The sequence below is a fragment of the Spermophilus citellus genome, assembly GCF_964194105.1.
Source record: "Spermophilus citellus genome assembly, chromosome: 10".
Taxonomy (NCBI): Eukaryota; Metazoa; Chordata; class Mammalia; order Rodentia; family Sciuridae; genus Spermophilus; species Spermophilus citellus.
The window spans coordinates 98984878-98998999 of record NC_138197.1 but is presented as its reverse complement, the minus strand read 5'-3'; the positions used below and the strand labels follow the sequence as shown (position 1 = coordinate 98998999).

Below are 14122 nucleotides of genomic sequence, written 5' to 3'. Positions count from 1 at the left end.
GTTATTTATGCATCTGTTTCTATTAATGGATCATTTTCCTGGTTATGGTTCAGATTTTACTGCTTTTTTTATGTGTCCAGCAATTTGTAGTTAGATGTTAGGTATTATAAATGTGCAATTGTTAAACATATTATCTGGGCTTCATTTTAAAAAGATTGAGGGCTTTTCACTCTAATGAAGCTTAATTTAATTTGACATTTCAAATCTTATTTTACAGTTTTGTGAAGGAAGTCTGGTTTACTGAGAGCTGTTGGCTTCTATAGAGCCTCAGGTGTTCTCTATGCATATTTCATTCAAAAAAGAATAGTTTGGAGTTTAAAATTTAGAAATTAATTTTAATAAATTTACAAATTAGTTTGGGAATAACTGATATCTTTATAATATTGTCTTGGCCCCTAAAATGTGACATATTTTTCCATTTATATAAATGGTGATTTTTATCCTTTACTTCCATATTTTCTCCAAAATCAATGTTTCACATACATCATTATTTTCATGTGATTAGCAGAAAGTCTCTAACTGGCTAGTTGGGAATTGGGACACAGAGTGATTATGACATTTATTTATAATAATCATTTCACATTTTTCAAAGCCTGTCATTTGTAACTTATGGAGGTATCTTCATAGGGTTATTGAAAGAATTTCTTTTTGGATGGGGGGAAACCAGAGAAACTCAGCTTCAACTTTAATTCTCATCTTTACTAAATTTGATTTTGAATACGGCAATTAAGCCTTCATTATCTTTACCAATGTTACAGGATCCTGCTGATCTTAAAAAGTTGTAAGGACTAACTGGAATAATGAGTATAAAAATACTCTAAAAATTTATAATTTATTAAAATGACTTCCAAGTCCAATAATAATTTTTATGAATAGTAAAATAATTTAAATGTGTGACTTTAGAAATATAATTTTGTTAACAGAGGAGTAAGAGAAGTATAATTTTTTTAACCTTCTATTAAACTAGTTTTATTTCCAAAGGATGATATTGAAGGTAATGATTCAGAATGTCCAACTGAAATATTCTGAAATGAAAATTTTCTTGACTTGATTACTGACTCATATTTTAAATTATTTGTATACATGTATATATGTATTCATTTCAATTAAAGCATTACTTAAGAGGGCTTAATTGTTCATTTATAAAAATATCGATGGTCATATATTGTAGAAATCAATATATCTACCATAATTTTCTCTTCAGTCTTCCCATGTGAACAGAGATGCAAATATGACACTAATATCACAAAGCACAATATAATACTAAACTGGGATGCATTATTTTACTGATATATATTGAACACTGACTACCCTTGGTAAAGGCTGTATTAACTTTGTAAAGTTACTGGACTTTTCAAAGCATTTTCTTACGTGTGATTTAATCTATTCCTTAAAACATCTCCCTGAGCAGGTGGACATACTAGGCCTGATTCCATATGGAAACTCTATCCATATTTGTAAAATAAATTGCCATGAAATATCACTTGTCTTAAGGAGGCAAGTTGTTTTTCTAAGATAATGCTTTATAAATTTTTCTCCCTCATTTTCACTTTTTAATATCATTGAGAATTTCTGATCATTTTGTTTTCCAAGCCTTATCAAGAAATTCACTGATTTTTTTAACATTTGGTCCATGAAAATGGACTTGGTTATCACAATAATGGCATGAACTTATAGAATACATTGCTGAACTTAAGATTCCAGTTTTAAAATCTAGTGGTTTGGTACAAACATGTGGACAGCAAATTACTGTTGTTTTTATGAAAAGGTCAAAGTTTAATTAGGATTGTTTTGCAAAAGACTTCTTTTTCATATCACCTATAAAACAAAAGAAGAAAATTATGCATTTGAATGCAGGATAAAGGTAGAGGTAATACCCACAGCTGCTCTCCTATCTGGCAAACCATTCTGAAGGGTCCTGTTTCATTTGGTTCATATGACACACATGTTGCTCATTTATTGTACATGTGCTTCAACGAATTTTGACAAATTAGATCTAAAAATGTTACAGATGTTCCTTGTTATTTTAATTTGCACTTAGTAGCCATCAATAAAATGTGGGTATACACTGACTCTTTCACAATGTAATTTAAAAAATTCAGCTATCATAAATACATGATTTTTAATTCAATCATTTTAGTTATGTTTTCTTGATATAGTGAGTCATGTGCATTTAACAAGTTTTTTTTTTCTGGTAATGAAGTCAAGTCTTTTAAAGAGTGTTTCAAGTAATTTCAGGTTGATCTAAAATCATTCCAATCCTGACTAATATCTTTTGAAGAGTCATACATTTTTTTTTTAACATATGGCCAGGGATAAGGCAGCAATATTATTAACTTGGTTACATACTAGAAATTATTCTCAGGACTAATCTATTCTTACTCAAGTAGAATTAATTTTAACACAATCCTCAGGTGATTTGTATGAAAGTTAGTTGAAGTTTGAAAAGTGTTGTTTTAGAGATCTAATGCTAGCACTCTTGTTTTATGTACTCATGTGCATATACATGAATCAAACCTGAAACTCTGTTTATATAGATATAGAAAATGGACTGGACCAAATTTTAACAATTTTTTTATTATTTAATATGCTAAAAAGTTATTCCAATAAATATTTTCCACAAGTTTTGTTTTCTGTCTTTCATGAATCCAAAACCTATATTGGTTTGCCATATGTTTTCAATGACATGAAGGACACTGGAAACTTTATAACTCCAAAATGTATCTTTTAGATTTCTCATCATTTTTATTGTTTTCTGTAACTTCATGTAAACTTGTTTGTTGGAACAGTAGTGGATTGTATTTATTTACATTTCCTTGCCATGAAAAAAAACAGATGAAAATTTTACTGTTCTAGAGATTGCTTGTTTGAATAAAGGGCTTAATTTCTTGGATAGTGAATTTCATACTAAAACAATTTACTCTTTGTTTACCTTGGGAAATGACTATATATTGATTATTTACATTATATAAATCATGTCATGCTTACTTATATGTAAAGCATTATTTTACATTATGTTATATATGATATAATTAAAATAATTATCAATTATATCTTGATTTGTAATATGAAATCAAATTTATATTTAATTAAGGACCTCTAAAATAATTCTGGAAAATAATTAATTAAATTTCAGGGGTTTTTTTGACCATTACACTTTCTATATGATTGGAACAGTAGAAATAAGCATATTTATTATAGAAGAAATAAAGTAGTTAATACTATTTACTTATGACATTAATTGAAATCTATGACAAAATAATTTCACATAGCTCAATTTATTTAGTACAATATCAGTATCTAATAAAACAGAGGCTGAAAGATTTATTTTTAAATCTCTACTTTGCTACAACCTGGTTAATTTCTTTGTTTTAAGTTCCCCTAAACACACTCCTCCATAATCACCCTTGGGAAATGAAATAAAGACCAGTTAATATAATCTCTTCAGAAGTCTGTTGGCACCACAGCAGTACATCATAAGTTCACAAGCTTGTACCACACTATATGATTTTATTATTATTTTTATACATTTCTGCTGAAGAAACATTTTAAAATTGTTAATAAGTTGAATATAAATATAATGTGCAAATACTCTGATACCTTTTTGTATTTAAATATACAATACAGTGCTATAACTTGTGCCTGACATCAGACAAATGTGGGCAGGCTAGAAAGGTACTTTATAACTTCGTTATGTGCAATTGCACTTTTAATTTTTCCTTTCATTTTTTCAAACTGAAGTTCACAATGCAATTTTAATAGCCCTAAGTTCCTCCAAAGAGCTACTGTGTGTTGTATAAAGGCTATGTAATCCCTGCAGTGTCAGGGGGTTAGTGTTCAGCTGTTCAGGATCAGGAGATGATATCTCAGCACTCATAAAACAGAGGATTCAAAACACAGAGGCATACATAGAAGTACAGATCATTATGACAGTTCTAGAAGTCATCCACAAGAAACGTCAACACCCTAGAGGCCAAAATAACACTACTGAATCAACATTTACGGCTTTTGTTCAAAATTATAACCAATATATAGGGAAGATTCACACTGAACCATTAATGCTAGTATAATAATAATTTTACATTTGGCTTGTTCCAAATATGGAGAACTTCAAAACCCTATGGGATATCTTCTCTTAAACATTTTAAATGAACAATATTTATTCTGTACAAAACAAGTGACTATGCTGAATTAGCAGTTTCCTAGAACTGTCTGTAAAATGGTCAATTCAGGTAGTAAGGCAGTAAGGGAAGCATGAAGATTTCTTTAGGATTGCATATTTCAATTCAGAAGCATGAGGGGGTAGTTTTGGCCCCTGGGGTTGAAAAATAGCTTCTTGTTGTAATCGTTGATCTGAATATTTACATGGTAGTTTCTTCCCATTCAAGCTCAACATCACCTATAACACAAAGTAGCATGTCACAAGAGAGTACTGAAGTTAACAGTTCAAAAGATTAAAATGTTTCATGGCAAAAAGACAATCCAGATGAAAAGGCATTTATCTCACATTGAATGAGAGAGAAATGAAGAAACTGATGTGCAGTAAACTAGTTTTGAAGTATTTTTAACTTATGGTTATTATAATATCAGTGCTCCTCTTATAGGCAGTAAACTAGCAAATTTGGTACACCCTGATTCTGTTTACCTTCCATGGCATCCAAAGAATCCATTTTCTGAAGTGCAGAATAGTTAACGAAACAGATAGGTTGATTGCTTCCTTTATTTGATAAAAGATCCAGAATGCACTGGTGTAAGAAGATATACTGTGCCTAGAAACAAAAGGAAAAATGATTAAATGAAGGATGGGGTGGGACTATTTCTTATAAGAGAAATTATACTGTTTCAGCAAAAAGCAGTATTGAGTTCAACAAATGTGAAATGGATAAGTTAGAGACAGATTTTATTTCAGTAAATAAACAATTTTCTACAATTTCCAAAATAATATTTTCTAAATCCCTGTGGCTTCTTGTAGCTTTGAGTTTTTTTAAATACTCATCACTAAATACAAAGTGTTAATATATTCTTTCTTGTTGTGATTATAAAAGCAGCAAGTCTTTCTGATTACTTAAATTTGTTTATGAGCCTCCTTTTTCCTGTTAGATCTAATTGAGTAATTTATAAATACTTTTCTTGTCAGAATGCAGAGCTATATTTAATCCTGCAGTTGTGAGTGAGCACATTTATACACCATCAACTCATTTAAAATACATCTAATAATTCTGCTAGTCATCTGGATTTTGGCTCTCTTAATACTAAGTATCTATTCCCCTAAATACCAACTGGTTTGCCATACAAATACCCGAACACCTAGGTGCAGGACATGGACTTCTAACATTTCATCTGAATGTATGGGGTAAATTCAGTACCATCCGGATTCATTAGACTTATTCAGTATAATTCAGTAATTCATTAGCATTTCTGAATTTTTACTTCCCCCAAAGTATTTAAGGTTAAAAACCAAAGATGTATGTTTTAAATCATCCTGATTTGTACATAAGAAGTATACCCAACTGTAAGGAATATCACCAAATGTTTTAAGACATATTTACAAACTGACAATTGATTTAAATAGAACATCCTCAAAAGTGATCATTTTAAGAGGTTATATTCCTATCTATGGCTACAATACCCCCAAACCTTTTTTTTGGAGGGGTGGAACTCCTTTATTGAAACTGTCTTTGAATATTACTGGTCACGATTAGCAATATCTCATTGTTTGTGGATTACAAAACATTCCCACTAACACTTCATCACTAGGAAGTCAGTTCTATGAGAGCAGAACTCTTAGTTGCTGCTGTGTTCCCAATGCCTGTAATAAGTGCCTAGCATATAATAGTTGTGTAATAAATGCTTGTTGATTTAGGCTTATTTAATTCTCAAAGCTAGCCAATCTTCACCATTTATGGGCAGATGTGATTTGGAGAACATCCAAAAGTCATTAGGGGTCAAACTTTGCAAGTGAAGTGAATGATCAAGTTACAGAATTCAATTTTTGGTAAGAAATGAAGTATTATAAAGCAATAATAATTCTACTGAAATTGCTGGTAAAGTAATTCTAAGAGAGTTTTTCAAATACACATCACACAGTAAATATAATAGCATTGAGATATATGTTGATGAAATGTGATTTCTTTGAAAAAAATTTAAATTGAACAATTCTGGTATTTCTAAAAAACACATTTGAGTTTGAAGTCACATTTGACACATGAAACTTCTGACTGTCCAGATCTCATCTCCTCCATGGGAGAGAATGATGGGTTAAACTGCCAGCATAGCAAGCCAAGCTCTTACAAGACAGCGCTGCAGGTTCCAAGGTCCCTCTGCCATCCTGTGTTATTGCCAAGGAGGCTGCAGAGTGTCATTGAAAAGTTCAACCCAGTTGCTACCCTTGATAGTCATGTTAACTTAAGAGAAGTTTGATGCTCTATTTCATTATCTGGAGATGCACAAAATCTATCCTGTGACTTTTAAAGGACTTAAAATGTGTAAAAATGCATGCAAATTGAATTTCAATAATGGTTAATAGTTGGATTGATATGGAGCCCTTGTAAAACCTCTGGACAAGTATCTAACTTTCAGGGCCAACTATGAATAAAAATGCAAAGTTCTTTCCTCAAAAATTAAGACTAAGAAACACACATTAAACCAAATGTAGGGCCCTTTACAGAGTGGGCATCTGTCAAACTACACAGGTTGCATATTCATGACGCCAGTCCTGGTCACATGTCATATTCTATTTCTGAAACAAACTAGGGAAGAGTGATGCTTCACTCATTTGTTCTTTTTAGCATATAAAGGAATGAACATGAACTACATTACCTAGTTTTACCTATCACAGAATTAAAATGGCTGTGAAAGATTCTTACACAGAGACTTACGTTGAAATCAAATATGCAACATGCAAGACAAAATAAATGACAAGAATTGGAAGGTCTGACATCCTTCATACTTCTAGAATAGATTTGTAGCCAAACCATGAGGTTAAAATAACAATGTAATCAGATCTGACAAAAGGCCAGATCTCTTTTTAAAAACTATAAATAATTAAAGATACATATTTATGACTATTATCAGAAATATCTTGACCTGGGTGTATTTCTTTTTGAAAATTCCTAATGATAATATGAAGCCATAGCAATTAGCAAGGTTTTCCAAATATTGCATATTTGATCTTTGGTATGTTTATCAATTATTTATTTTTCGTATATTTCATAATTCACATAATTATACAATATACATTTAAAAAATAAGTATCTGTACTAAAGTTGAATACTCAAACATTTTTTTTTTCTGAAAAGTTGGATATCTCTGACCTAGGGCAGCATTTTCCTACAGCATTAATGTCCCATGACGTGCATTACAAGTTTAGGATCTAAAAGGGTTGAAGGGTACCACAGTTGGCTCTGTATTTGTTATTTTCATGGTGTATTAGCCTAAAAGGTCTAAGGAATTCTGTACTTAAAAATTAGTTTAATTTATTTCTCACACTCATTTTATCAGGGAAGTCTGTTTCCTCACCCCTTTAATAAATTTAATGCCACTTAGTTTTTAGCACATATTTTGGAAAATACTCTGAGAGCAGATCTGTGTATTTACTACAAGAACATCTCTGTATCTGCATAGTATACAAACTTTGATCAGAAGATACAGATAGAAACGTCTCCTATTAAGTTAGATAGACTGGAATGAATTTTGGCTCTGATACTTACTAATAATATTGCATTGGAATATCACTCATGTTCTTGGAACATCTGCTTCCCTATTTTGTAACATAAAGTCAATAATACCTAGTCTATTAATCAGTTTACTGACCCTGATTCACAAATAAAGAATTAAATCAGGATTAAATAAGAAAATAAATGTAAAGGATCTAATATAGCAACTGGAAACTCCTTAACACTCAATAGAGGGTTGTTAGTCTCACTACCATTATACTGTGTTTTTAAAATTTTTGTACCAGGGATTGAACTCAGGGGCACTCAACTGCTGAGCCACATCCCCAGCCTTTTTTTTTTTCTTTTATTTACAGACAGAGTCTCACTGAGTTACTTAGTATCTCGCTGTTGCTGAGGTTGGCTTTGAACTCATGATCCTCCTGTTTCAGCCTCCAGAGACCACTGGGATTATAGGCATGTGTCACTGCACCCAGCTGTATGTTTCCTTATTGAATAAAAATCTATTTATTTTATAAATATCTTTGCCGTCATACTAAAACAATGAACAAAATATTCCCAGTTAGTTGATTATTTGCTGCAACAATCATGGTTAGTACTAATAAGTAACAGAGATAAATATGGACACATGAAATTCATAGAAACTCAGTAACATCAATATTTTACACTGTTTTCCCAATTATAAATATATTTAGCATATTTATAAGAGGAATTCATTTGAATTCACTTTCTAAGCTCCCCAAAGTTGCTAAATGATAAATACAAATCAATTTAATTAATTATTTTCTACATGCCTGTCAGTATAAACAAGGATGAACAGTCAGTAATTATACTTAAGGGTGACTTTAGTTCTCTCATCATCTCTACCAGCTGCTCTACCCAACAAGTTTATAAGGTAGGAAAAGAGTTCCTACTGTGCATATAACAGCTTCAAGTTCACTTCCAAGCAGATTGATGCACTAAGTTCCACCCACATAGAAATCCTAGAGTTGACACCAAGAAATGAGTGCAGGCTTAGTTCTCTTACCAGATTCTGCACCATACACATTCTTTCACTTCTCAATTCAGCTACTAGTCCATATATATCCACAAAGTCATGGTCATTTATATGTTGTGTCAAGTGGTCCAGAGCAATAAAAACTCCAGTTCTACCAACCCCAGCACTGCAGGAAGAACAACATTACATGGAAATTAGTCATCTATTGATGGTGACGAAGATAATGAGCTATAGCAATAGATTCTAAACAGTTTCTTTGCTTATTTGGAGATAGATTTTCTTTGGACTTTCTTTGGGTTTTGATTGTTACCAAGATTGTGTTTAGTTATACCAAGATGATTATCAATACTTTATCAAATATTTATATTTTCTTTTTTAACTACTTGAATTTTTATCTTCTTTCATAATAATATTTAATAAATATGAAGGATACTCAACTTTTTTATATTTAAGGAATTTTTAAAATCTCTTAAATTTTTTTTATTTTTGCAGTGCTGGGAACTGAACCCAGGCCGTACACATGCTAGGTAAGTGCTCTACCACTAAGCTACATCTCCAGCCTCATTCAAAATTCTTAATACCAGAAACTTCATATTGGCCATATTTTTAGTTATCCATAGAAATTCTAAATATTGAAAATATAAAATATTTGGTCCATATTGCATTTCCTATGTATCATATTAAAAATAATCTCTCACATCTTTTTAAAAATATTTTATAAGTTGTTGATGGACCTTTATTTTATTTACTTATTTATATTGTGGAGCTGAGAATCAAACCCAGTGCCTCACACATGCTAGGTAAGCACTCTACCACTGAGCCAAAACCCTAGCCCTCTCACATCATTTTGCTTTCTCCAGAGAACTTTTTTTTTAACCTCCTATAGTTAATAAAATTTGCAAGTTATTTTCTTTTAAGAAATTAATTTAATACTCAAGGACAGGTGTTCCATAGAAACTGTCAATTGAGTAACATAAGAGCCAAATATCAGTAATTTCCTATTATTCAACTTAACATTTCCAATGACGGTAGAATGAATACACACATGCCTGAACAAGGTAATCAGACGTTAAATCACTTAATACACCTTTCTAGCCATCTGAGTTATGGCAGTAAGCAATACAAAGTGCCCATGTGTGTGGAGCTTATACCCTGGAGGACAGCGGTACACAAATGAACACAGGCAAAGAAGATGGTTGGTGATAACAAGTGCTATAAAGGAAGATAAATCAGGCTAAGGAGATAGAGAGTGATAGGGCTGAATAGGGTAATCTGACAAAGCTATTCTGATAATGTAATATCTGAAAAGAAATTTGCATAAGGTTGGGGAGCAGACCAAGGAAGTGTGGTGGAGAGGACCACTAGATCCTAAGGTTACATAATGAGAAGAGATCTGAGTGAGAATATGGTCTGTGTGTTCAAGAAACAAGAAGAATGGGCGGGTGAGGTTACAATGGGAAGATGAGAGGTGCCCAGGGATGGGAGCACTTGGTGGGCTGGAGGAATGTGGAATGTGGGATATGGATGAGCAAGAGGAGGATTAAGGATGACTTCAAGGCTTACTTGACCAAAGCTGGAGGGACCTGATGTTTACCAACACTAGGACAATGAGGAGGAGTTTGGAGATAGAATCAAATGTCCTGTTTGGGACATATCAAACTTTTAGAAATTTTTAGTCATTTGGGTTATCATGTTGAATTAAAAGCTGTAGGGGATGTTTAAAGTTGTGATGAGAAATGGGAAATGTTTAGTAGACAATATAAAAATGATATTTAAAGACAATCATTAATCTGGGCATATTTTTTTCTTAAATTTTAGTTATTTAAATCTCAAAAGAGGAGATGCTATTCTTTCTGATGCTTAAACTAGAAAAGATACTTTTCTTTTTCACTGACTTTTAGTGCCATGGCAGTGTGTACACATGATTTGAAAAAGCTATAAAAGCAGCTTTTTTTTTTTTAAAGAGAGAGTGAGAGACACACACACACACAGAGAGAGAGAGAGAGAGAGAGAGAGAGAGAGAGAGAGAGAGAGAGAGGATTTTTTTTAATCTTTATTTTTTAGTTTTCGGCGGGCACAACATCTTTGTTTGTATGTGGTGCTGAGGATCGAACCCGGGCCGCACGCATGCCAGGCGAGCGCGCTACCACTTGAGCCACATCCCCAGCCCCTAAAAGCAGCTTTTTAAACTTAATTTATTGTTCATTAAAGGTTTAATTATCGATAACAAAAAACCAACCACTGGCCCTAAATACAAAATGTTATAATACGTATGCTACATATTATTCTATTAAAAATATTATGTATATGGAGAATAATTAAATTGGGAGGGCAAGCATGTAGCTTTTACTTTTTGAATTATATGCTTTGTAAATATAGACATTGTTCACACTTCATAAAATGCAAATTTATGTTTTACTCTTATAATTAAAAAATTCAAAATATCATAAGAGTTGCATAATAATTTAACTTACATATTGAGTTTTTCCTTGAAAAAGATTTGAAAATCTGATGGATTTACCTTTTCTTATATATTCAACCAAATTAATTTCAATGTATTGTTAAAAGGCTATGATTAAAATATATTGATAAAAACACATTTTATTGTTTAAAATATAGACAACAAAAACTTTACAATTTTAACAAATTTTAAATCTACAATTCTGTGATAGTAAGTACATTCTCAGTATTGTGCAACCATCTCCACTGTCCATTTCCAGGACTTTTACATCATCCCAGACTGTAAAAATAAGCCTCTCTATCCCTTTCCAAGTAATTACATTATTTTCTATATCTGTAAATGTATCTGTTTTATGTATCTTTGGTAAATGGAATCATAATACATTATATTATCACCCATTTTCCTCTAATCTCCAAACTCCAATTGTGAAAAAGACTCAAACTGAATTATGGCATTTGCAGGTAAATGGATGAAGTTGAAGAATATCATGCTAAGGGAAGTAAGCCAATGCCCCAAACCCAAGGCCGAACGTTCTGAGAAGTGGATGCTAATCTATAATGGGATGAGTGCAGGAATTTTGGATTGGGCAAAGGGGAAGGAGAGTAGGGGAGGAGGCTTAGGGATAGGAAAGACAGTGGAATGAGGTAGACATCATTACCCTAGGTACATATATAATTGCACAAATGCTGTAAACTTATTTTGTATACAACAGGATAAGTGAAAAATTGTGCTCTATTTGTGTACAATGAATCAAAGACCATTCTGCTGTCATGTATAACTGATTAGAATAAATACATTAAAAAGTTTTAAAAAAAGAAAGTTGCAATCTTGTCGAAAAAAATTTAAAAGCTCAAACTGAGATTCACTTAGGTATATTACATTAGAAAACTTAAATTATAACTGTGTGTCTAGAAAAGTTTTGAATGCTAAACAGTCTGGAATTTAATTTGTAAGAATAAAATTGCATTCCCAATGGAAATCCTGAGGAAAAAGTCAATTTACAGTCATACTTTATTAACCATGTTTAAAGTCCTCATTAAAAAAGAAAAAGATTTGAGTAAAATTTTGTAAAAATCTGGAACCATACTTGATTTTATTTTTTTAAGTTTATTTTTCCTAATTCATTCCGTGTAATTCAAAAATCTAGAAAATTTTTTCTACAAGTAAATTTTGATAGTAGAATAGGGGCAACTGAAATAATGAAAGATGAGATGTTACACAACTTGATATCATGAAAATAAAAAGTCCACTTTGGCTTTCAAGTCCATTCCCAGCATTTAAGAGAAGGTTTCTCTGAATCTTTCTTACCTGCAGTGAACAATCATAGGTGTGGTGTCATGTGCTCTGCTTGCTCGAACCAACTTTACAAAGTGAATTAGAGGGGTGCTGTTTTCAGGAACTCCATGTTCAGGCCAACCAGTAAAATTACACTGTCGAACTGTCATATAATCTCCATGCTACACAAAGCAACAGATTTATGAATAATAAAATTATTTAAGTACTACAAGAAGGCTGAAGACAATCTATGCCTGAGCTTTTGGAGATAAGCTTATAAAAATGACTATTCACCAACAGAACAGGTTCTGTTTTCATTATTTCTTATTTTTTATTGCAATAAAGAGAATTTCTTGTTGGTAGAAGGTAATAATAAAAAATTTTGGATTCAAGTCCTCCTATAGAGTATTAAAATTTAAATATAGTTAGAATATCAGATTTTGAAACAATTTTGACCCCCACACTTGAATACATTCATTAATTATACAAAACACAGGTATTGTGTATCTAATGTCAGGAAATATACAGATCCTTATATTATTTTCTGTGTGTCTAGGCATATAAACCAACAGAGTGGGACCTTGCACTAACTCTTCTGTACTGGTTCTAGATTAAATAGAAAATTAAGCCATTAGAATTTAGAAAGCAATGAGTAATGTGGGGACTTGCCATCTTAGCCCATATAAGATTATTTATAATCAAATTAAACAAACCCAGTGACTTAGTTGTTTTTCTTCCTTTTTCTGTTTTTGTCAACCTAAGAATTTGATGTTAATTACTTAATATACACTTTAATCATGTGATTGGCAATGAAACACAGTGATATAGATACTACAGGAAGATAGCAATTAAAAACTTCTATTTAGAAAACAGTGGGAGAGCCTTGTTAAATATAGAGGTATTCTTCTAAGTGATAGTTTTAGAAATTAATTTTACTTGAGACATTTAAATCATTCATATTTTATACACGTCCCCTCCCCCCTTTTTTACCCTTTCAATTTTCAGATCCCTGATGGTCCAATTTATCTGAACATCCTCCATAAGCTTTGTAATAACTATATCTCCAAAAACAGTAACAGGTTTATTGTCCTCTGGCCAATACTGATGGCATCTTATCTGCATCAGAGAAAATCAACAATCATAAATGTTACTGTTATATATACATATATGTGCTATAATGGTATATATGCTATATATGTGTGATTGTTATTTATATGTATGTATATATATGTTATATACATTCTTATATATTTGTTATATACATTGTTATATATTTGTCATATATATAAATATAACATTGTTTTATATATATATAACATTGTTATATATATATATATATATATATATATATATATATATATATATATAACATTTACTACTACTAAGTTAAAACTCCTTTACAGACATCTAAATTATTGATGACTTACAGTACTAGCTGAAATATTCACACATATTAACACAACTGTAAAATAACATTTTGTGAAAAGATTTTTATGTAACTTACCCGCCCTTTTTCAAAACACTGTGTTAGCATTACTAATGTTTTTGCTCTTGTTTCCCACACCATTCTCCAAAAATCTCCAACTGTTCCTGGCAATGGACCTTGAGTAGCAATAAACTCATTTGGACACAAGTAGCCCTAGAAAGAAATAATTACATACACTGCATCAATGTTTATATTTATATAGAATATTTCATTTTTGATCAATATCTGAA

General features: G+C 31.5%; 1 protein-coding gene and 1 long non-coding RNA gene across 2 annotated transcripts in view; one reads left to right on the top strand and one right to left on the bottom strand.

Annotated features, from left to right (window-relative positions):
• Nucleotides 1–14122, top strand: part of LOC308658035 — a 53990-nt gene that overhangs the window by 24590 nt on the left and 15278 nt on the right. The window contains exon 2 of the long non-coding RNA XR_014024126.1: nucleotides 9163–9197. This is a non-coding gene — a long non-coding RNA (uncharacterized lncRNA). The remainder of the gene's footprint in view (nucleotides 1–9162; nucleotides 9198–14122) is intronic.
• PTPRQ (protein tyrosine phosphatase receptor type Q) overlaps nucleotides 4046–14122 on the bottom strand; it is a gene marked incomplete at its 5' end in the record, with an annotated part of 205022 nt that continues 194945 nt past the window's right edge. Inside the window, 6 exons of the mRNA XM_081310467.1 lie at nucleotides 4046–4399; nucleotides 4646–4769; nucleotides 8701–8836; nucleotides 12440–12588; nucleotides 13397–13522; nucleotides 13911–14045. Coding sequence (XP_081166593.1) covers nucleotides 4362–4399; nucleotides 4646–4769; nucleotides 8701–8836; nucleotides 12440–12588; nucleotides 13397–13522; nucleotides 13911–14045 — 708 coding nt within the window. The 3' untranslated portion in view covers nucleotides 4046–4361. The remainder of the gene's footprint in view (nucleotides 4400–4645; nucleotides 4770–8700; nucleotides 8837–12439; nucleotides 12589–13396; nucleotides 13523–13910; nucleotides 14046–14122) is intronic.